At 40.9% G+C, this 22469-nt stretch overlaps 1 protein-coding gene across 1 annotated transcript in view; it reads right to left on the reverse strand.

Moving 5' to 3' along the window:
• Window positions 1–22469, reverse strand: part of CAMTA1 (calmodulin binding transcription activator 1) — a 1317854-nt gene that overhangs the window by 1289327 nt on the left and 6058 nt on the right. The window contains exons 2-3 of the mRNA XM_055306507.1: window positions 18284–18347; window positions 12228–12291 (exon numbers count right to left, since the gene is read on the reverse strand). Of these exons, the coding sequence (XP_055162482.1) occupies window positions 12228–12291; window positions 18284–18347 (128 nt within the window). The remainder of the gene's footprint in view (window positions 1–12227; window positions 12292–18283; window positions 18348–22469) is intronic.

Genomic DNA, 22469 nt, shown 5'->3' on the forward strand with positions numbered 1-22469 from the left:
ATGACTGGCCTGTAATCTTCAAGAGTGTCAAGGTCATGAGAGTCAAAAAGGACTGAGAACTGTTCTGTATTAAAGGAGTCTGAAGAGACAAGACAGTGTGACCCAGGGTCCTGACTGGACCTTTCTCTACAAAGGTCACCGCGGCGTCACCCGGCACAGCTGCAGGAGCATCTGAGGATCAGAGGGTAGAAATGTCTCAGTGTTAATTTCCTGATTTTGATCACTGTATGGTAGTTACAGAGAATGTTCTCATCTCTGGTTTGCAGGAAATAGGTAAGCAAGTATGTGAGGATAATGAAACATACCAGCAACTCAGTCTCACACAGTTCAGGGGGGAAAGAGTTCTTCGCACTACACCTGCAATTGTTCTGGAGACATAAGAGGGGTTTCAAAATATTATGTGCGTAAAAAAAAAAAAAAAAAGACACATGCTGGTAAACACGTATTATGTGTATCATTTTTTCAATAGGGACCATATGTACTGTATATACAGGAAATGTTTGCTAAGGAGAACCAATGCCACATCATTTTGTAGATCAGTCAGGATTCAACAGCATTGCTAACCATTTCTCAACAGTGAGCCCAACCCCCAACTTGTTCCAAAGGATCTATTGAGTGCCAACTAACAGTACAACAGGTGCAGTAAAGTCAGGAAGAAGTTGGAAGACCAGGTCTCTGCTCTCAGGTTGCTTCATGTAAATAAAATTATAGTTTTCATGTAAAAAAAAAAAAAAACAACTACACAACAGTAACTTTAAAAAAAGGAAAACAATTTCTGTGAGTCTTGTCAGTCCATTATTTCGGTCCTAAAAATATCCTTCTTCAGTTGCAGTATTAAAAAAAAATTTTAGATTATTCATCCTGCATTATAAACCACGTATTTATATACTTAGGAAACCAAGGATAGTTTATAAATTCAACAACCACCCTTAACATTTTATATTTAAAATGTGAAAAGTTCAGTTCTCTCACTAGCTAACCCTTGAAAAAGTAAACTACCCTCTCTGTATGATTTCATCAAAAAAGGTAGTGATGGTGCCTCTCTCTCCTATCTCACAGGGTGTTGGGAGAATTCCATGCGATGATGTGTACAAAGTGCTTTAAATTCAAAACTACAACACAACTATGAAGTGCTACTGTTTCTGTGCTTGGGAACTGAGGATTCCGTGGATTTTTTTTGTGCCAAAGAGTGTTGAAATCAGACTAAACTTGACCTATTAACTTTTCATTTTCCTCTCCTTATATCCATGATCAAGTGTTTCACCATAGATTAGGTCTTTGTCCACAATGTGACTGCTAACTACCAGGATAAACCATCAGTTCCCTAATTATTTACTGTTTCTGGAAAATTTTTGTTCCAGGGCTTTTACTGTCTCCTCCTGTTTTGTTTTGTTGTTGTTTTAATTTTTTTTAAGATTTTATTTATTTATTCATGAGAGACACAGAGAGAGAGAGGGAGAGACACAGGCAGAGGGAGAAGCAGGCTCCATGCAGGGAGCCTGATGTGGGACTCGATCCTGGGACTCCAGGACCTCGCCCTGAGCCAAAGGCAGGCGCTTAACTGCTGAGCCACCCAGGCGTTCCACTTCCTGTTTTATTTAATCAATAGTGGTGCCTACTGATTAAACAACCTGTGGTAACATCAGAGCCTAAGAATTCTCCCTATAAACTATGGACTAAGCTCAGTATCCATGTATACTTTGGAAAAATCAACATTCATCTCTTCTCCAACTGTGAGCATAGAATTACAGGACATTATAAAGAGTGGCTGATGTAAAGCCAACAACAGTCTGACTTCGAGTAACATCTGCAAGAGCCGCCGGCAACAGCCTTCTAACCACAGAATGCAACATCTCATCTTAACATCATTTCAGAATTGAAACTTGAAATTTTATGATGTTAAAAAGAATGTGCTACATTCAAGGCTTAACATTTTCTGGCTTCCTATTACCCAAAAAAGATAGTATAAGTTTACCACTTAACAAGACATCTTAACAAATCTTAACGTCAAAAGATTTAAAAATGACTAGCATACAGTGGGACACACTAATGAATGGCTTCATAAAAAGGACTTTTACACTTAACTTCAAAGTTCAACAATAGGTAAATAAGCAGTAAAACATACCAAATCACAAATCAGAAGAATTAAATACTAAAAAAAGAAAAAGTAACAAATATCACGAACAATGGATTATGACTTCTCTTCAACATTGACATAATAAAGTCTTAATAGTTAGCCAGAAAAGAAACTCACTCACATAAACAGAGTGAAATCAAGTCATTCCAGCCTCAAAAACACCCGATTCTCAAGGGAAAGAATCTAAAACACAAGAAAACTTCCATGAGAAATGGCTACCCCATACTGAAGACCCACAAGCCAGACTCTGGGATAGGCCTTTCATTCTGCAGACCCTCAGATCAATTCCTAAAACCTGTTCACAACACCAACCCAGAGGTGGCTCTGGGAGAGAGGAGCACCAGATTGAGGGTCTGCAGACGGAGCCTCCATCCCAGTCCTACTAAACTGCTTAGCAAACAGCTGGCCTCTCTGTCCCCAGGACAACACTCTTAAGTGCAAGTGACAGGTCTGGAGCCAAGTCCACCCTCAGCTGCACATCTCCAGGCTGCCCTCCCCGCCCAGCCCCCCAGGGCTAACTCTTCAGCTTGATCATCCTTTGAGAGCCTTCCAATGATCAATCGCCTTACTGGTGCCATCTGAGCAGCCTGCATTTTCCTCTGTATCATCATAACTCCTTCTAGTTGTTCTACAAATATTAAAGGAGCATCTGACATGTGCCAGACGCTACCCTAGGAGCTGGGACCTAGCAGTGAACAAGACAGACAAAGGTCCTACTCTCGTGGGGTACCTGCCAGTGGGGGAAGCAGGTGGTAAGCAGGACAAATGCTATGGATATACAATGGGTGGTGCAGAAATCAGGTAAGGAAGACACACCATATCTGAACGTATACCCACGAGCGGAATAAAAGGCCTCTTTGACTGAAGCATCAAGAAAGCTGGCTTCTCTCATCAACCAGATGAGTGGCTCTCAGTTTGACTGCATGTCTGTTGTCCAGGGATATTTTCTGAATGCTGATGCCCAGGCTGCAATCCTGACCAGGTAAGTCAGAATGAGTGGGGCTGGGACCTAGGTATCAGTATTTTGAAAGGTTCTCAAGTGATCCCAAGATATATCCAAAGATGAGGACCACTAAAATAAACAGCTGTGTGACTCTGGGCAACCCCCTACTTTAAACCAGTTTCCTCAACAGTAAAATGGGGGGTTGACCTTCAAGAGAGCAGCCCCAACTTAAACATGCACATGGGTCCCTTGAGGGCCTCGTTAAAATGCAGGTTTGGATTCACAGGTCTCAGTGTGGCCCCTCTAAGAGGCCCCCCCAGGTGATGCCCATGCCAGGATTCAGGGCCATATCTTGAGTATCAGGAACTAGACAGCCTAAAAGATCAGGAATTCACTTAAAAATATCCTTCTAGTCATAACATCTCTCCATAATTCTATGAATTCCTAACAGACTAAAAAAGCACATTTGTCTGTTAACACAAATTATGACACAAAACTATACCAGAAAATCCAAGCAAGATAATTAAAAGAAACTGCAAGGATGGTTACTCAGTGTCCAGTGTCTCTGGAAGTATCCAAGAGGGGAGAAATACAGAAGCTCTATAAAATATATTCCCTGCCTTCACAAAGTACTCTACCAAGTTGCAAACAATACTAAAAAAATGTCATGAAGAAACAATACATAATTTACTAACAGCTAAAAGGAAGAGATAGTAGCAGTAGAGAAACTCAGTTAACTATCTGTGTACCAAGCACAAATTCTCTGGAGGCGTGGACTCCCTTCAGAGAACCTAGGTCAGGATATGACACACAGTTCTGAGACTGAAATAAATAAAACAAAATGCTATATAATGAGATGTGGTTTCAGGCTTTTGAACAGAGAAGTTGCATGATGAAAACTGTATTTACAGTTCTTTGAAATAAGGACTCAGAATGTTTAAGTCTCCATAGAGTCCCTTTAAAGTCAACTGAGGCCCCACACAGCTCATCAAATCAAAGATGGAGAGAGCCCACACTGAATGCCAATAAGCGACTTGTATCAATTAGAAATAATACATTAAAAAACTTTTGTCACATATTGTATCATGACTTAAACTGATTCTTGAAATTCACTGGTCATTCCATATAACATGACATCTAAATAATCAAAATTAAAGCTGAGTCCGAAATTCCTAGCACCATGACTAAACTCACCAGTGTTGCCCAGTGTTCTAGGCATTATGCCTAGACCAGTTAGGGATGCTACTCAGAGCAACTGTATCATGGCTCAAATACTATAAATATTTACTTCTTGCTGGTGTAAAGTCCAAAACAGGTGTTCCTGATCAGTAGAGGGCTCCCCTCCAAGCAGCAGCTCTGGCACCCGTGCTCCTTCCATCTTGCGGCAGGTAACCTCCTTGGTCACTAGGCTCTTCTGCTTCAGCCAGCACAAAGGGCAAGGGCTGGGGGAACCATGCCTGGAGGGTTCTACGGGGCCAGGCCTGGAAGTGGCACACTTCCCTGCTCTCATTCCATTGGCTAGCATTTGGCCACAAAGCCACGCCTAACTGCAAGACAGGCTGGGAAATGTGGTCTGGCTACATGCCCAGAAGAGGAGATGGATTTCTTGATCAGCTAGCAGTCTCTTGCACAATGCCATTTGTGTTTTATTTTGTTTTGTTTTGTTTTGTTTTTAATTACAGAGCAATCACTCCTTTCAGAAATGTCTTCTGTTAACCGACAAGCCCACCTTTAATCCCTAAGGCTATTCAGCAGCTAAAACCAATCTACTAGTTTTTCTTCTCTGATAAATATTTTTCTAACATTCTTAAAATAAGACTATCTCAAGGGCATCCTTAAAGGGATGTCTGGCTTTTGGTCCCGGTATCTCCAGTACTTAATACTTAATGTCTGGCACACAAAGGAAGCTCAAATGATGGTTGAATTCCCAGATGAATGACCTTCCCAGAAACTATGGAAAGGAAAAAGAGTGGCCCCACGTCTTATGGTGGCAATGGTGGGATTTACTGCAGCCATCAGCAGTCTTAAGACCCGTTCTCCTTCCCCTACTGCTGCCCTGAATTGCCACTCCCTCCTCTGGTCCCCTAAGAGGCAAGCAGCAAAGACAAAAACTACTTCAGACCTACTAAGAGGAAATAAGGGGTGAAAAGCCTCAGCAGTGCTCACAGACACCCAGAGAGCCAACACTTTTCTGGCGACAGCACAGGCCTCCCAAACAAGAAGGAACACGAGGTCTGGCAAAGGCCCTGCTCAGGAGACACTCCATAAAATCAGGGTAATGATCTCTGAGACTGTACCCCCTAAACTCAAGTAACTTCATCCTCTTTCTGAACCACAAAAGCTTAGTGAAGAAAAAAATTAGGTGGTACAGTACAAAAATATTTTGTACACACATATTATCTCTTTTCAAGAAGTTTAAAATATACTACAGGTGCTACTATAATAACCCTTAGAACATTCCTGTGGGACAGAGACACAATTAAAGTATGTACTTAAGTTAAAAGGAAAACCGTCTGATAGGTGGCAGACTCCCTACCACCAGGGCTGGCTCAATAAAAAAAGTGAAGCCGTCAACTCTCAGGTAATTGGGGCACAAGCCATTTTAGGCTCTCAAATGGAGTTCAACACCTAGAATTGAGTTCAAAAGCAAACAACTAGAGAAAACAAACCACAAAACAGCTGAAGTCCTAAGAGGCTTATACAGGAACTAATACAATATATAAAGCCTGATTTATGACCTGAGAAATCACATTAATTGATTCGCTATTACCAGAGATTCATGTAAAGCGTATTTAAAGTGATTTCAGAATGAATAAAAAAAATTATTCTTTCTAGATATGAATCATTGTATCATTAGAATTTTCATAAATTTAATTTGGCTAGGAAGCCAATACACTCAATATTCTGAAAATAATCAAAGAGCACTTATTAAATGTCCACATTTATACAGATTCTAGTAGAACATGTTCAGAAAAAAAAACGATATAAAATTTAAAATTACACTGTTTTAGCAGCACTTATCATTACCAACACTAATAATAAGAACTTTTTTAACTCCTCAACACTAATAATAAGAACTTTTTTAACTCCTCAAAGATAGAGCACTATAAAATATCAACAAAATCAGCCCAATAAACTAGGCCTTCTATCTGATATTACGCATGAGTACCAAGCATTTTCATATGTAAAATCCTATTTTGGCCCCAGCAGGCAGCAGAGCAGACATGATGCCCATGTTAGAAAAGGAGTCACCACAGCATGGGCACAGACACTTGCCAAGGCCACTGGCTAGAGAAGAGCAGAGCAAGAATCAGGAGCGGGTCTTCCCACACACTCCAGTCTGTCTCCACAAGAACAAAGGCTCTCTCCCTAATGATGCAATAATGCTTCTCTACAAGGAAACGGTGCAGAAGTTTGGGCAGAGGAAGTACACGAGGCACTCTGTCAGAAAAGCTAAAGCAAATGCAGACACTGAAGGATATCCAAGAATATCCAGCACCTAAACTGGAGTTCAGCGTCTGCAAGGAAAGACTAACGAGGGAACGCACCACAGTACTACATACTCCTAGATGTTCATCTGCTGGAAAGATCTTCCATGCTCCTCAAATACTTTTTTTTTTGGTCCATGACCTATCAGCACTTGCTATTGCCCAAAAACTAAACCTCATCAAAACTAAAGGAGAGAATGACACCATTTCTCATAACAGACCAATGAGACGAACACCAAGAAAAAGGCAGCCACACTCCCCCTGAATGGAACTCAAGCTATGTGGGCACCTCACCTAATCTGCACACAGCCAGAGCTAGGAAGGAAGCTAAGACACATTCTGAGGCCAAAAGAGATTTTTACAAAGTCCACTCACAGAAGCTCCCACACCTTACTGTGAGAAGAGCTCTCTGATCCATATTCCTAGCTTGATTACTATTAAATTACTCACAGTTCTAATAAGCTTAATTATCAGGTTGCCAACCCCAGAGAAGATCAGAAACAACAAATGAGAAGGGGAAAGGATAGCTGGAAATTAACAGATCAGTAGAAGCAAAAGAGTGACAAGAGACAGCAAGGACAGATCTTTCACTAACAATAAAAACTGGATACAAGGGCTTGAAAGGTACAGCAGTTTGGGGTCATTTATCATAAAAGCAAACACTACTCAAAAGGCTTTAAAAATAGCACAGTATTAAATAAAGCCCAGTTCAATAACTTAGGTAGAACATAACAAAATGAACCCATGTTAACAAGTAAAATGTACATTAAAATCCACATATCCTACTAAACATGGGGCTCAGGAGAGAAAGCACAGTTTAATACTTTTGTTTGCATGCCACTTTACATTCAATAAAATACTTCCATAGAAATTACCTCATTTGGTCCTAAGATCCTAAGGCAAGCAAGGCAGATACATCTGCTGACCAAGAATTTGCTGGTTAATTATTTAATTTTAGCAAGGCAGAAGGGGTTACCAATGGCAATTATAATACAGTCTCTTCATCTAGTTAACAGGAAGGAACACGCACCCACCGTGTTAAGGGATGAAGAGAGAGGCCAGGAAGGTTTCCAGAGCAATGTTGCCAACAACTGTAGTTGAACCCTCACTTGGAACTTCACTCCAAACTTCCCTCTCTAAAATTTTCCATTCTGCCATCTGTATCCTACAGGGCCTCTTTCTGAAGAACAGTCCTATGCCTTCTAGTGCCACCATCCCTTCCTACTGTGTTGGACAAACTCTATGTGGACCCTCCATGACCCCATCATTTGATGTTATTAACATTTAACACACATCGTTGTGTAACCAACCCTACCCCTTGAGTGCACTGGACCTAGTGCCTGGTCCTACCCCACCGGTCCTGGCACAGGTGACAAGCTATCACGTCTGTGATCAGGTGATATACTGTGCTTTCTGTCTTGCTAGCAGACTCTCTCCCTTGCTGGCTCTGAGAGGTAAGCTGCCGTGCTGGAGAGGCCCATGTAGCCAGGAATGGAGGCCCTCAGTCTAATCACCCACAGAGAAGTGAATACTTCAAGCTGTGTGAACTTGGAATTCCAAATATTCTCCCTCAGTTGAGCCTTCAAATGAAACCATAGCCCTGGCCAAACACCTTGGCTGCAGGTTTGTGAAGCCCTGAAGCAGCAAATCTAGCAGAGCCCTAACTGAACTCCTGACTCACTGGATTAGATAATAAGGGTGTTCTATTCTACATCACTAAGTACGTAGCAATTGTTATAGTAGCAGCAGATAATGTGCACACCCACGGTCCACCGGGTCCCAGGGACCTCTCTTCTCAGCTTAGACTTCACCTGTCATGTCACTATCATTTTCACTAGCACTCCACATTTACCACCACAACCTTTGAAGGGATTATCTGCCCTCCCACCACCTCTTTTTCATTCTTTCAACTCACTACCAAACTGACAAAATCAATACCTTTTCCTCAGTCTTCTTTCTGTCCAAACTCTCTGCAACATTACAACTGATAACCTCCTTGCAACCTTCTGCATTTATGCTCTCATTCTATTACCTCTGACCATTCTGTCTCAATGGCCACTCGTCCTCTCCCCTCTGGTGACACATTTCTGCTCTCACGTTCCTTCTTCTCCCACGACGATTTCACTCACTACTATGTCTTCCAATTCTTTTGAACTGATTCATTCATTCTTTCAACCAGATGGCATTACTCTGGGCAGAGAGGTATAACAATAAGCAAGACAAAACAAATCTCTACTTTCATGAAGCTTATATACTCTACCAGAGGCTGCGCTGGCATCTCAACTTGCCCTTCCAGGTGCTACCCTCCTGCACGGTGCCAAGAAGGCTACTATCTATGGGCTCCATCACCAGGGCCCCCTTGCCCTCTGAGAGTTCAATGAAGACAAAAAACACAGTGACAGGAATGACTCCCTAATCTTTGACCCACATTTGACACGTCATATTGTATAGGTACTTACATCTAAATACTGCCAATTCATTTGTATCCAATCCCCCAAAACACATCCTCCTGGACTGCCTATCTCGGTTTATGACTTTCCCTAACCTCAGCTGTGGAGGCTCAAAAGCTGGGAGTCACTTTCAACTATTCTCATCCTTCAAGGCCAAAAAAACTGTGTCTCTCACACACAAACAACTCAGTCACACTCACTCCTTTCAGCAACCCAAAAGAGTACTACACTCTTGTCAGAAGCTACTTTCTCCCAACACCAGCCCTTCCTCTTCATTCCTTCACTCATTCAACCAACAGACATTTACTAAGCCCATTCTCGGTGCCAGGTACTTAAGTCTCCGTATAACTAATGAAGGGAGAAAGAGAAATAAGCAACTCCAATACAAACTTCAATGTACTTGAACGGAGAAAACCACAGAATGCTGTGGATGTACATGGGAAGGGCACACAATTCAATCTGAAAAGAGAGGGAAGGTCAAAAAGGCTTCTTGGACAAGTCTCACTTAAGCTGAAACCCAGTGGATGAGGAGAGTTGACAGAGCAGAACACATGTATGGATATGTGTGTTTGTGTTCTGGAGAAGTCAAGGCAGTGGCAATATACAAGGCTAAAACCAAGAGAAAACATGGTGCCCCCGCCACTCAAAATCTACAAAAATTTCATATGGCTGGAGAGTGGTGGAGAGGAAGCTGGAGAGGTAAGCAGGAGGCCCTTCTTAGCACCTTAAAGGAAAATGGACTTTATCCAGTCAATCTCACTCTTCTGCTAAGGGGGGGCTTAAGGGGGGGGGGACTCGCCTCTAAAAGCCTTTCCCAAAGCAGACAAAATAAAATCCAGACTCCACAGTCTGACTTTCCAAGTCCTACAACCTGCCCCACACCTACTTTTCCAGGCTCATCTACCCACACACCTCAGAATTCCATCCACACCCCCTTACTCTCCTGGCTCTGTGCCTTTGTTCCATTCCCTCTGCCTGGAATTCCTCCTCCGACTACCATGTCTGCCTGTCAGTGATGCCAGGTCAAATTCTACCTCCTTCCAGAAGTCTTCCTGGTTCCCCCACCCCTACCCCCTGTCCCATGCCTGAAGACAGCATTCTTTATGACCTGCCTTGAATCAGTCACATCCATCTCTGTTTCTCTGCAGACTGGAGGCTTCTGGAGTATGTATGAACTGAAGTGAATCCCAAATCTAAAGATTAGGAAAAATATTCAGGAAAACATTCATTTTACCAGTACTGCATTCCTAAGTAACCAACCATGGAAAAGACCAAAAAACAAAAATTAGTTTTAGATTCTATAAATACAATCAAAAGCCTAAATTTAAGTTTTCATATATTATCTCTAAATAAAAATGGTTATGCACTGCCCCATAAGATTAAAAAACATTAAGTAAATAAGTTCAGAAAGGTTAAGTTACTTGTGCAAAGACACAGGGCACTTAAGGGGCAGAGTGATGACCTGAGTCAAGTCCTCTTTCTCAAAAGCTATAAAAAGCCAAAACATAACCAGTGCATCCCCAACACATCTCAGTAACCGGTTTATTTGATCACTGGAAACTTATTTTCCTCATTCTTCCCTCAATTAGTTCCCATTTTCCTTCAGAGCTCAGCTCAAGAAGCATCCCCCAGTCCCTCGGGTCAGTCAAATCCCTTTAGGATATACTGGCCTTCATAGCACAGACCTCTTCGTGGCACAGGGCACCTTTACTGTCAGTTTCCCAGTCAGGTCCGTGAGGACAGGGGCTGTCTCTGTCCTTCTCTGTGCCTGGCACTTTGTTATTACTTGTCAAGTAAATGAACTGACTCAGGAATAGTAACACAACTGACGGTTACATGGCCCCCACGGGCCAGCAACACCCTAAACTCTCCTCTGACACACCTGACAATAACAAATAAATTTTAATGTCACAAATTTATGGTAACATGCTCTCACTCTTGGATAACTAAATACTCATATGTGGAATCTGTTAATTCTCTATTAATCATAATGAGTGTTAACTAAAATACCACTTTTTTTTTCAAAACAGGCAAGGTATCAGTAAACTTTCATAACAAAAGAACACACACACAAGCCCAATGAAGTTAGTTGCTCTACTGAAGCCTGAAAAGTCCAATTCCAGCCTAACAGTGAACTGCAGCGTTTCAACCAAGGCAGCCTACTATATTAATAAATTAAAACAATATTCTTTTTAAGTTAAGATGCTTGGCTTGAGTTACCAGTAGTTCCCAAAGCAAACACCAGATCTGGATTCATAAAAAGGATTTAAACTCCCCAAGTTGATCCACAGATTTAACATAATCCTATTGATATCAAAAGTGCCTTTTTTGTAGAAACTGACAAGCCAATCCTAATATTCATATGGAAATTCAAGAGATCCAGAATAGCCAAAACAATCTCAAAACAGAAGAATGGGGTTGGAGGACAGACACTCCCCAATTTCAAAATGTAGCTACAAACTTAAGCGAAACTTAACCAAGAATCGAGACAGTGTGGCACCAGCATAAGGACAGACATACACATCAATGGATCAGAATTGAGACTCCCAAATTAAATGCACACATATGGTTTTTGACAAGAACCCCAAGAAAATTCAATGGGGAAAGTATGGTCTTTTCAACAAATAGGGCTGGGACTACCGGATATCCACATGCAAAAGAATCAAAGTGGAAGCCTACCTACCTCACAAAATTACAAAAGTTAAGGTGAATCAGAGACCTAAACGTAAATGGTTAACTATAAATCTCTTAGAAGAAAACACAGGTACAAATCATCATGACCTTGGGTTAGACAATAGTTTTACTTATGATGCCAAAGAAACAAAAAAAAAAACAGATCAACTGAACTTAAAACTTTAGTGCTTCAAAGGACACCATCATAAAAGTGAAGAAAACAATCCACAGAATGGGAAAAAATATGTATCTGTACATTCTACATCTGGTAAGGGACTGATACAAAGAACAGCTACAACCCAAGAGCCAAACAACAAACAATTCATAAATGGACAGAGGACTTGAACAGACACATACATATCTGAAGCAGACAAATGAGTGGCCATTGAGCACATGAAAAGATACTTCACATCATTAGTCACTACGGAAATGCAAATCAAAACTACAGTAAGATACAATTTCACATCCACAAGAATGGCTATAATCAAAAAGACAGATAATAACAAGTGTTAGCAACAATGTGAAGAAATTGGAACCTTCAAACATTGCTGGCGGGAATGTAATATGGTGCAGCCACTTTGGAAAACAGTCTGGCAGTTCCTGAAAAAGTTAAACACAGAGTTACTTCATGACCCAGCCAATTCCAGTCTCGGGTATATACCCAAGGAAACTGAAAACATATGTCCACACAAAAACTTGTACACAAATGTTCATAGTGCAATTACTACTCACAGTAGTCAAAAAGTAGAAATAACTCAAATGCCCACCAACTGATGAATAAATAAAATGCAGCACATCTATACAGTATCGTATTATTCCCCATAAAAGGAATTAAGAGGAATGAAGGTTTTTTTTTTTTAAGATTTTTTAATGTATTTGACAGAGAGCACAAGCAGAGAGAGTGGAAGGCAGAGGGAGAGGGAGAAGCAGGCCCCCCATGGAGTAGGGAAGCCAATACAGAACTCAATCCCAGGACCCTTATGATCATGACATGAGCTAAAGGCAGACACAACCGATTGAGCCACCCAGGCGACCCAGGAATGAAGTTCTCATGTACTACAACACAAACCCCGAAATCACTATGCTTTGGGAAAGAAGCCAGTCATAAAAGGCCACACACTGTAGGATTCTGTTTATACAAAATGTCCAAAAAAGGCACATCTGTAAAGACAGAATAGATTAATGATGGCCTAAAGATGGGAAGAGGGAGGAATGGAGAGTGGCTACTAACAGACAAAGGTTTCTTTGTGGAGTGGTGAAGATATTCTAGAATTAGATAGCGGTGATAGTTGCAGAACTGTGTAAATATAATAAAAAAACACTGAATTGGGGGATCCCTGGGTGGCGCAGCGGTTTGGCGCCTGCCTTTGGCCCAGGGCGCGATCCTGGAGACCCGGGATCGAGTCCCACGTCAGGCTCCCGGTGCATGGAGCCTGCTTCTCCCTCTGCCTGTGTCTCTGCCTCTCTCTCTCTCTCTCTCTCTCTGTGACTATCATAAATAAATAAAAATTAAAAAAAAACACTGAATTGTATATTTTAAAGGGTAAATTTTGAATTTTATGGTATATGAATTATATCTCAATAAAGCTGTTATTTAAAAAGAAATCAAATCCCTTTAACTACTAAAAACTACTTTGATGGTTATGTTTCTTTAAAACATTAAATACAGGGGCACATGGGTGGCTCAGTGGTTGAGCTTCTGCCTTCGGCTCTGGGTGTGATCCTGGGATTCTAGAATCAAGTTCTGAATCGGGCTCCCCACACAGAGGCTGTTTCTCACTCTGCCTATGTCTCTGCCTCTCTCCCTGTGTCTCTCCTGAATAAATAAATCTTTAAAAAAAATAAAAACAAAAATTTTAAAAAATAAATAAAACATTATATACTCTGGGGCACTTGGGTGGCTCAGTCAGTTAAGAGTCTGACTCTTGATCTCAGCTCAGGTCTTGACCTTAGGGTTGTAAAATTGAGCACTGCATCAGGCTCCACGCAGGCCATGGAGCCTACTTAAAAAATCAATCAATCAAATCATTATATACATTACTCTCTTGTTAAGTAGAACATATCAAGTATTGCTCTTCTCAAGGTACCCAAGGGTCATCACTATGAAACATCAATCCCTAAGCAGCAGCATCTGCAGAGTGCTCGATGGCACAGACTACTGGCGCTTTACAGCCTTCTACCTGCCACCATGAGAAATCAAGAAAAAACAGAGGCCTGATGGAAAGAGCAAGGAAAAGCCAAACAAGTGTGCATCCAGGTGGCCACACACACTATAACAGAAGCTGTTTTCTTTCCCCGACACCACTTCTTCTGAGGTAGTGTCTCCCTTTCTTACCAAGGATGCGTGTTTCTAACCTGTCGAGATTAGTGGTCCACAGCAGAGAGAACGGGGAGGAAACCCACCCAAGTGTCTGACTTGTGGAAAACCTCAGATGACACTGACATCCCCAAACTGCCTTATTCTACCTGAGAACTACACGGGGCAAAGACTGCACAGACCATCTCGTTCCAGTGCATCCTCCCTGCTTCACCAACGTTCAAAGTACAAGCCCTGGAACAGTCACCACATTCGCTGCTGACTTATTCCACACACACCTGGGCTGGCTGGCTGAGGACCCTTGGCCTCCTACCTGTAGCTACAATGAACATCTTCTCTGCAAAAAGTTGACTCCCAATAGCAAGCGAACATAAAAAAGTCCATTTTGGAGTCAATATCCTTACTTCTTAGACTAACAGGAGACAGAGTTTGAGATGCGAGGACCCCATGCTACAGAACACTTCTCACACAATCCCCTGTGCCTCCTCTAAGCGGTCAGCAAGCCCATGGACCCTAACCAACCCTCCTTCACAGTCGACTAGACCAGGACAAACACCTGGCCTATGGAAACAAAGCAACTGGCTGAGAGGAGTCAGTGCAATTCTCTGTCTTGAGTATTCTAAATACAAGCATACGAGACTGGAGCCCGACAATGACAAGCAGTGGGACCAGAGTGAGGACATGTAGGAGCCATGCCTGGGGCTGTGACAGACTATGGTGGAGCAAAGAAACTACATGGAAGTATACAAATCTCATCTGCGAGAAGAAATACAGAGAAGAGCCATGAGCTGTGGCATCCCAAGAGACCCCAGCTCAGCCCAAGGGGTCTCCAGAGGAAAAGCCTATTACCTCAGAGTCTCCAGGCACAGTTCCTGGACTGTCTAGCTGCACTTCAGTTTCTGTCCTAGGAGGCTGAGAGTGCTTCTAGCTCTTCTTATACCCTCACTGAACCTAACTGGAATGGTTTGTGTTCCTTGTCATCAAAACTGCTCTAACTAAAAATAAAAATAAAATAAAAATAAACTGCTCTAACTGAAACAGGACCTGTTACCCTCCCTGAAACCAAGTGTTCTAACATCCACTTTCTTGGGGCCTAATTACCATCATTTATTGTGTGTCTGTGTGTGTGAGAGATTCTGACACATTATTCAAGGCACAACATCTCACCTTGGGGTAATGAAAATACTGTCAAATATTTACTGTTAGGACCTTATAGTTACTTTTCTCATTAGGTCTTACCCATCTGGAGAGTGTGTGTGTGTGTGTGTGCTAAAATATACATAACATAAAGTTTACCAATTAACCTTCTCTGAGTATACCATTTAGTGGCATTATGTACATGCACACTGTTGCATACAATCGCCACTCACCATTGTTTATTTTTAAAAGCATTCTGAAAATCATGACTTTTCCATTCTTTCTTACTAAACAAATGATTTCTGTTTATGGTCCTTCACCAACAATAAAGGCAAGGAAGCTCATGGAAGTGGGGCTGAGGCAGGCTGGTGGAGAAGGTAACCAGGAACATCCACAACCGCTCAGAGCAGCACCACAGCAGTTAAATCCATCCTCGGTTGCTCTAGACATGGCCACAGAGGCTCGAGACTAAACATCCCTGGAGAGGACAGATAACAGCTGTCAAGGATATCAGCCAGTTAGAAAGGTTGCCGTTACCGCCAGATTTGCATCAGAAGACACACAGACAGGCAGCAATGGGTCACATATAGGATAATCAGATTCAGTGGAGGAAGACTGATACTCCTTGCCTCCTGGGATGCCTGGAATCAATCTCTAGGCCTCAAATTTGGTCAAGTCATCTATGATCAATTTCTGGAGGACCCCTAGGAAGAGAAACAAGTACTTCAAAAATGTTGAGTGGCCACTCACCACCTTCTGCTTGTTACAGCTTTCTTTTTAAGCACAATGGCCTCTATCAATAAAATTAAAAAGGGAGGGATCCCTGGGTGGCTCAGCGGTTTAGCACCTGCCTCTGGCCCAGGGCGTGATCTTGGGAGTCCCGGGATCAAGTCCCACATCAGGCTCTCTGCATGGAGCCTGCTTCTCCCTCTGCCTGTGTTTCTGCCCACCCCCACCCCCCGTGTCTCTCATAAATAAATAAAATTTCTAAAAAAAAAAAAAATTAAAAAGGGAAAAAAAAAAACACCATTAGAAGCTCTGTCAAGGCAAATGATCCAACCGGCACATTTCCTCACGGCAGAGACAGGAAAGATGCGGCAGAGAATGATGACAAGAACACCAGGAACTTTAACTTGCCCCTCAGTACCTTTAACTTATGAAAAAAAAAAATTGAAACACAAATTATGTTGAAGGCCGTTCCAAATGCCAGGCTTGTAGCATCTGGAGTAGGCCCAAGAGAAGATCCTATGTAATCCATTTTAGTGGACTCACCAAAAGTCCCCAATCCACAAGTTTTCGGGTTTAAGATTTTATTTATTTATCTGAGAGAAAGAGCACAAGCAGCAGGGAGAAGCAGAGGAAGAAGGACAAGCAGGCTCCATACTGAGGGCAGAGCCTGAAGCAGGGCTCGATCTCATGACCCCAAGATCATGACCTGAGCTGAAATCAAGAGTTGGATGCTCAACCGCCTTAGCCACCCAGGTGCCCCTCTAAGAGTTTCTTAATAGGAAGAGTCTTGTTTACTGAATTACCAGGAATCTATTCATTTCATAAAAGTTTTATCAACCAACCCCAGAAAATACAATCAAATGAATATAAATAAGACTGACTACCCTACACAAAAAAAGCCTGAGGTTAGCAGACACCTCTTCATCCATAATCAATCCATAAGTCTATTTCTCCAAAACTGTGAACTCTCATCCACATTAGAATAAAGAGCTGATTTATGGGCTGACTAATGGTAATGGAACAGCCAAGCAGAATGAACATTTCTGTACCATGCAATGTATCTTTAACAACTTTAAAAATTTAATAATTTTTTACATTTTTTAAAGTAAACATTCGTGACAGGTGTTAGACCTAAAAAATTAAGCCTTCTATGTACACCAGGAAGAAGGCACTTCAGTGACTACAGTTCAAATTCCTCCAAATTCCTCCTACACAGCTTGAGCTGAAAATATTAATTCTTGATCGAGAGCAAGTACCTCAAAAAGAAGAAACAGTTACACAGACTAGAACAGCTGCATTCCAGCAAATTAGCCATAAAGCAAATTCCATACATCCAACTTCACTGTCATCCTAAATCAGGACAGGAAAGAACTCTATGGGTCATCACTAAGACAACCCTTTACTCAACACATGAATCATCTCAAAATTATTGCCAACTAACTCAGTACACAAGATCTCAAGTCTACGGAAAGCAGGATGAGAAGTTGTGCCAGAACCAAGAGTGATGAAGTAGAATCTGGTAAGAAGAGAAGGTTGTGGAGGCCAAATGAAGAGGCTTCTAGTACGTGGTCTACATAAGTGGCAGCAAGAACAGTAGAAAATATAACACAAGCTGGGGTCCTTGGTCCTACTTGCCAGGTTCCTGGCTATGAAAGAGAAGAGCAAGAGCTGGAAGCCACAGTGGTCTTGCGTTAAAAGCCACAACAGATACCTAAGCCTTCATGACCAGAGGACTTATCTAACACTATCTGGTTTGGGGCATGACAAAACTGTGCCAACACAGACACCACAGCAAGTGTTCCCCATGTTCTGAAATTTAGTATCAAAGCCCGTAACTTTTCATAAATACTGCAGTAGAATACAGCATTAAAAATTAGAGAATGTTTGCAGAGACCCTCTACCATTAAATATTCCTTTCTTCCATAGTATTTACAATTAGATTCCTTCGTAGTAATTATATTTAAATCATTTTAAAACATCTTAGTTCTTAGGAAAAATTATAAAAATTTAAGTCATCTTCAAATGCTTATTCACATCTACTTGCCCTTATTTCTTTTCTTAGAGCACCTAAGGACAAAGGACAAGACTAAATGACAGACCACACATCTCCGTTCCCCGTCAGGCAACTCAGTGCAACCTAAAGAAACAAAGCTCTCGTTTCATTCAGGATGGGAGCAGACAGTATTTCTGAGTTGCCATGAGGTTTAAAAAGTCATCTCAGGAGCAACACTGGGTATCAATCAAAATGGCTGCAGTTCGCATCAGCTACTCTAGCCATAAATTGTAACTGAGCTAAAATGATTTCTAAATATAACACACTTTATTTCTAAATGTTTCTTGGCAATTAAATATCTAGAAAGTCAACAAACCCCCAAGAAAGCAGAGAAAATGAACTTTTTGAAAGCTCACCATTCATCAACTACAGGAAGCTTGAAAGATGCCACACGCCAGAGGCTCAGCCTCAAACTTGGCCCTGCAGAGGAAAACTGCAAATAAGATTTCTTCAAGAACTGCTCTCAGGCAGTACTAAATTACAAACAGTGACCTCCCTGCAGTGACCTCCCTGCAGGAGAAATGGAAGTCCACAGCCACAGGGAATACCCTGGAGTGTGCTGTGCCCCCAGGGGGGGTAGAGAGGGGACATATTCAGACACTCAGGTGCTAGCATGCCAGTTACAGAGTAACAACTACAGGCTGCTCATAATCTGTCTCAAGCAACAGAGTTACTGAAAATACTTCAAGACCAACACAGTGCCCTCCCCTGCCCCCCAAAATTCCAAATGCATTCCAAAAGCAATTTGAGTAGAATGTAATTTAAGGCCCAGGCCTCACCTCTCTAAAATAAAGTAGGTCCTCCAATTTGGCCAAATTATAACCAAAATGCTACTTTAGAACAAAGGAACTGCAGCAGAGCACTCTGAACTTCATGAGAGAACAAAAATATAGTGTCAATATGCTCACAACAGGGCTCAATCCACAAAATCATGAGGTAATTAAACTGACTGGTTTTAGGTTTCAATCTGTTTCGTGAGAAACCCTGTCCAAACTACACTGATGCAAATCAGCATGAGCAACTATAACTCTATCAAAACAACCCCAGTATCTTATCTTTGTTTTACCTTTTATCGCTGATTTATGGGCTGACTAATGGTAAACTGATTTGTGCATGTGCCAGAAGTCAGTTCAGGAATACAAAACGAGAAGAGAGAGTTAGAAGAGCAAATTCATGAATGAAAATGCTGACGTCATAGTTCAGCTCTCAGCAGAGCTCAGGGGAGTCTGTGAAGAAACAGTGTACCTTTTGGGATGTTAAATCACCAGGCATTTAGGAAAGGCGATAAAAGAGAAAAAGCCCTTGCTGAGGACAGGGAGGGTGAAAAACAGAGAAAGAAAAAAAGAGCTGTATCAATCTTTTCCCTAGACCAAAACTGAAAAATGCTCAATGTGTATGCCACAAACAAGCATAACTTCTAAACTATGCAACTGCTTCACAGTCTTGTTAAAAGTAGTATTTCGTAAAGATATGGTTAGCATGTCTCTAAATAAGTACAATACAGTCCCATCCCCAACCTTAAATCTTCCTCCTACCACGTGCCATCACATTCAAAGAAAAGAAGGCATAATATAGTTTTAGTTCTTCTCAGAAAATTACCTGGTAGTACCATACCACACCTAATTTTGAGCAATTCTGAATATAATGGGGTGGGACTCCATGATCTCAGGCAAGCTACTAGAATTTTTTTTGTGCTAGGGGAAAAAAAAAAAAAAAAACGCTTTTATCTAATGATATAATATAAACTAATAAAAAAGATTATAAAAATTTGATTTACTTAGAACTATTAAAAGCAGCTAGTGGTGTGGACTGTTCACATTTTTCATCTCTTGGCAGGGCTGAAAATACAACCAGTAATACAAACTTCTGTAAAGTTTAGACACGATTTCCTAAAATCCTTTTACTAAGGACACTTATGTCACTGATTCCTAGATGCCTAACGCTTCCCAGGAAATTTAAGATTATTACATTCTTAGAAAATAAGCGACCCCCAGGTCCTTGGTAACCTCTCCAAAGCACAACACTACAAGGACATCCTCTCTTTACCATTCATATGGCTTAAAATAGCCATTCACCCAAAATGGGATTTTTTTTTAATTTAAGCAATAAACAATTTTGCCAATAAACATTTTAAAAGAAGATCTTATTAAGTTAAAATGCAAACATACCAGTTTTATCTGTAAATCTAAAATGTTAAAAGAGACCATCTCACATTTCCACCACAAATATCTTTGATAGAACATCACTACCCCCTTGTGGATTTGCAATAAAAAAATCCTTATCTTTTATGTTCACTTTTTAAATATATCATTCTGAACTTCCATTAAAGTTTACATTTTCTTCACCAAGAAGGGTTATTTTATTCCAATTACGTTTTTAAAAAGAGAAAAAAAGACTTAACATTTTAAAATAATCAATCCCATTAGCTTCTTTATCTTCTAAGCATCTCCATGTTGGGGAGTGTTGTTCAAACAATAGCTCTGTGTGCCAATTTCAACATGGTACCCACGCCAACATTCCATTTTTCCTTTGAATATCTGAATTTACACTTCCAATCATTACTGTAGATTATCTTCAACGATAAATGGGTAATTTCTTCACTAGTGCATCATTTTTCTATTTGATAATTTCACACTTTATACCAACTTCTTTTTATCCAAATGGTTAGATATCCAAGTGTCCCAGAAAACCAATGGGGCACATACATCTTCAAAAGTAACTTTTCAGACAAGGATTAAAAATCAAATCTAAGGGATCCCTGGGTGGCACAGCGGTTTGGCGCCTGCCTTTGGCCCAGGGCGCGATCCTGGAGACTCGGGATCAAATCCCACATCGGGCTCCCAGTGCATGGAGCCTGCTTCTCCCTCTGCCTGTGTCTCTGCCTCTCTCTCTCTCTCTCTCTCTCTCTCTCTATCATAAATAAATAAAAATTCAAAAAAGATTAAAAAAAAATCAAATCTAAGTCTCAAAAAGATTAACTCTTGATTGTATTACTATACTTTCAGAAATGCTTTCTGGCAATCTAAGTCACCCCGATGAAAGGGAAAAAAAAAAAAAGATAACACCTGTTTTTCAAAACTAGAAAGAAAGGTTTTCTTTTTCTCTCTTTGTTTTTAGTTGCAGGAGTACCTCCAGTTGTATCTGCAGATCATTCTAATAAAACACATAGATACATCCTGTTAAATGCATACTGTAAAAAAGATTAAATAAACTTAAACATCTGGTTTATCATGTGTTACAGACACTAGACTTGGCTTAAAATATAAATCATCTCCACAATAACATATCGGCTACAGAGAACAAGTCTGAGTCCTGACTAGTCCCACTGCCGTCACTGGAGTTAGCTCCCCATTTGCTCACAGATGTTGAACACAAAAGTAGGAACACAATAACTTACTACTATTATGAAAAGTAAACCCCAGTTTTCTTTCCAATGGTTAGGTGAAAATAAAGGAAGAAAAACAATCCACATTGAAAGTATTTTTAAGTAACTAAATACACAAGCTTACCTTGTGGTAACGGATAAGGAAAAATAAAAGACACAATGTGTGATCTTCTGCTAAATGACTGAATGCTATGTGTTCCAAAGGCTTTCACAGGTCCTCCCCAAAGCTAGTGGCTCAACCGTACAGTAGGGGCAGTCAGAGCTGGCCTTCAGTTTGCCTTTTTTGGGATTTTATCATGATTTTTGTTTGGGGATTTTTTTTTTTTTTTTTGAGAAGGTAGGTAGAGATATTTCAGGTGACACTAGAAGTAAAATTAGTGGTGAGAGTAATGCCAGTTAACTAGTCTCCAAGCAATAACACGTTTAAAACCATTAAGAACTCAAATCCAAAGGTTTCTTTGAAACCACGTCATTTTGTACACTGGTAACTATAAGACCACACTGCAGAGCGCCAACTGAGGAACACAACCCCAGACCAGCCCATCTCCCCCGAAGCCACTTTCTGGGTAGTCGCAGGCAGGCATATGGTACATGACTTGAAAGGCCTGGCTAAATCTGAAAAAAAAGTAAATAAAATGTGACTGCACTTTTCCAAGTGAGTAAAGGACTTGTATATGAGAACATGCAACTCTATTAAGAATGAGCAAAATATGGGGTGAATGCAAAAGAACTATTTAAAAAATATCTCTGAAAAGAAAAATACTTCTGGCCATTCCATCTTATGACACATCCATCAGTTGAAAAGAAATAAACAACCCTCTTTAAAAAAAAAAAAAAGTGGAAAGGGAAGTAATATGGCTGACACTTGGCCTTTCTTTGCAGTGGGGTACATAATATTTCTTTTTTAGTCCAGGGTAATGAGCTAAAAAATGCTCAGGAAGCATTACCAATCTTTACACAAGGAGGCCCATGACCTTCTACAAGCAATGGCACTCAAAGCAGAAAGATGCAATACAACCTTAGAAATACACAGCCAGCACACTGATGGGTAAAAAAACACCTTTGTCCCACCATATAAAAAATCAAGAACTGCTATTATCAATATATACAAGAGATACACTATCTTTACCAACACATGACAAATATCATGGGATGGA

The sequence above is a fragment of the Nyctereutes procyonoides genome, unplaced genomic scaffold (assembly GCF_905146905.1).
Source record: "Nyctereutes procyonoides isolate TBG_1078 unplaced genomic scaffold, NYPRO_anot_genome, whole genome shotgun sequence".
Classification (NCBI taxonomy): Eukaryota; Metazoa; Chordata; class Mammalia; order Carnivora; family Canidae; genus Nyctereutes; species Nyctereutes procyonoides.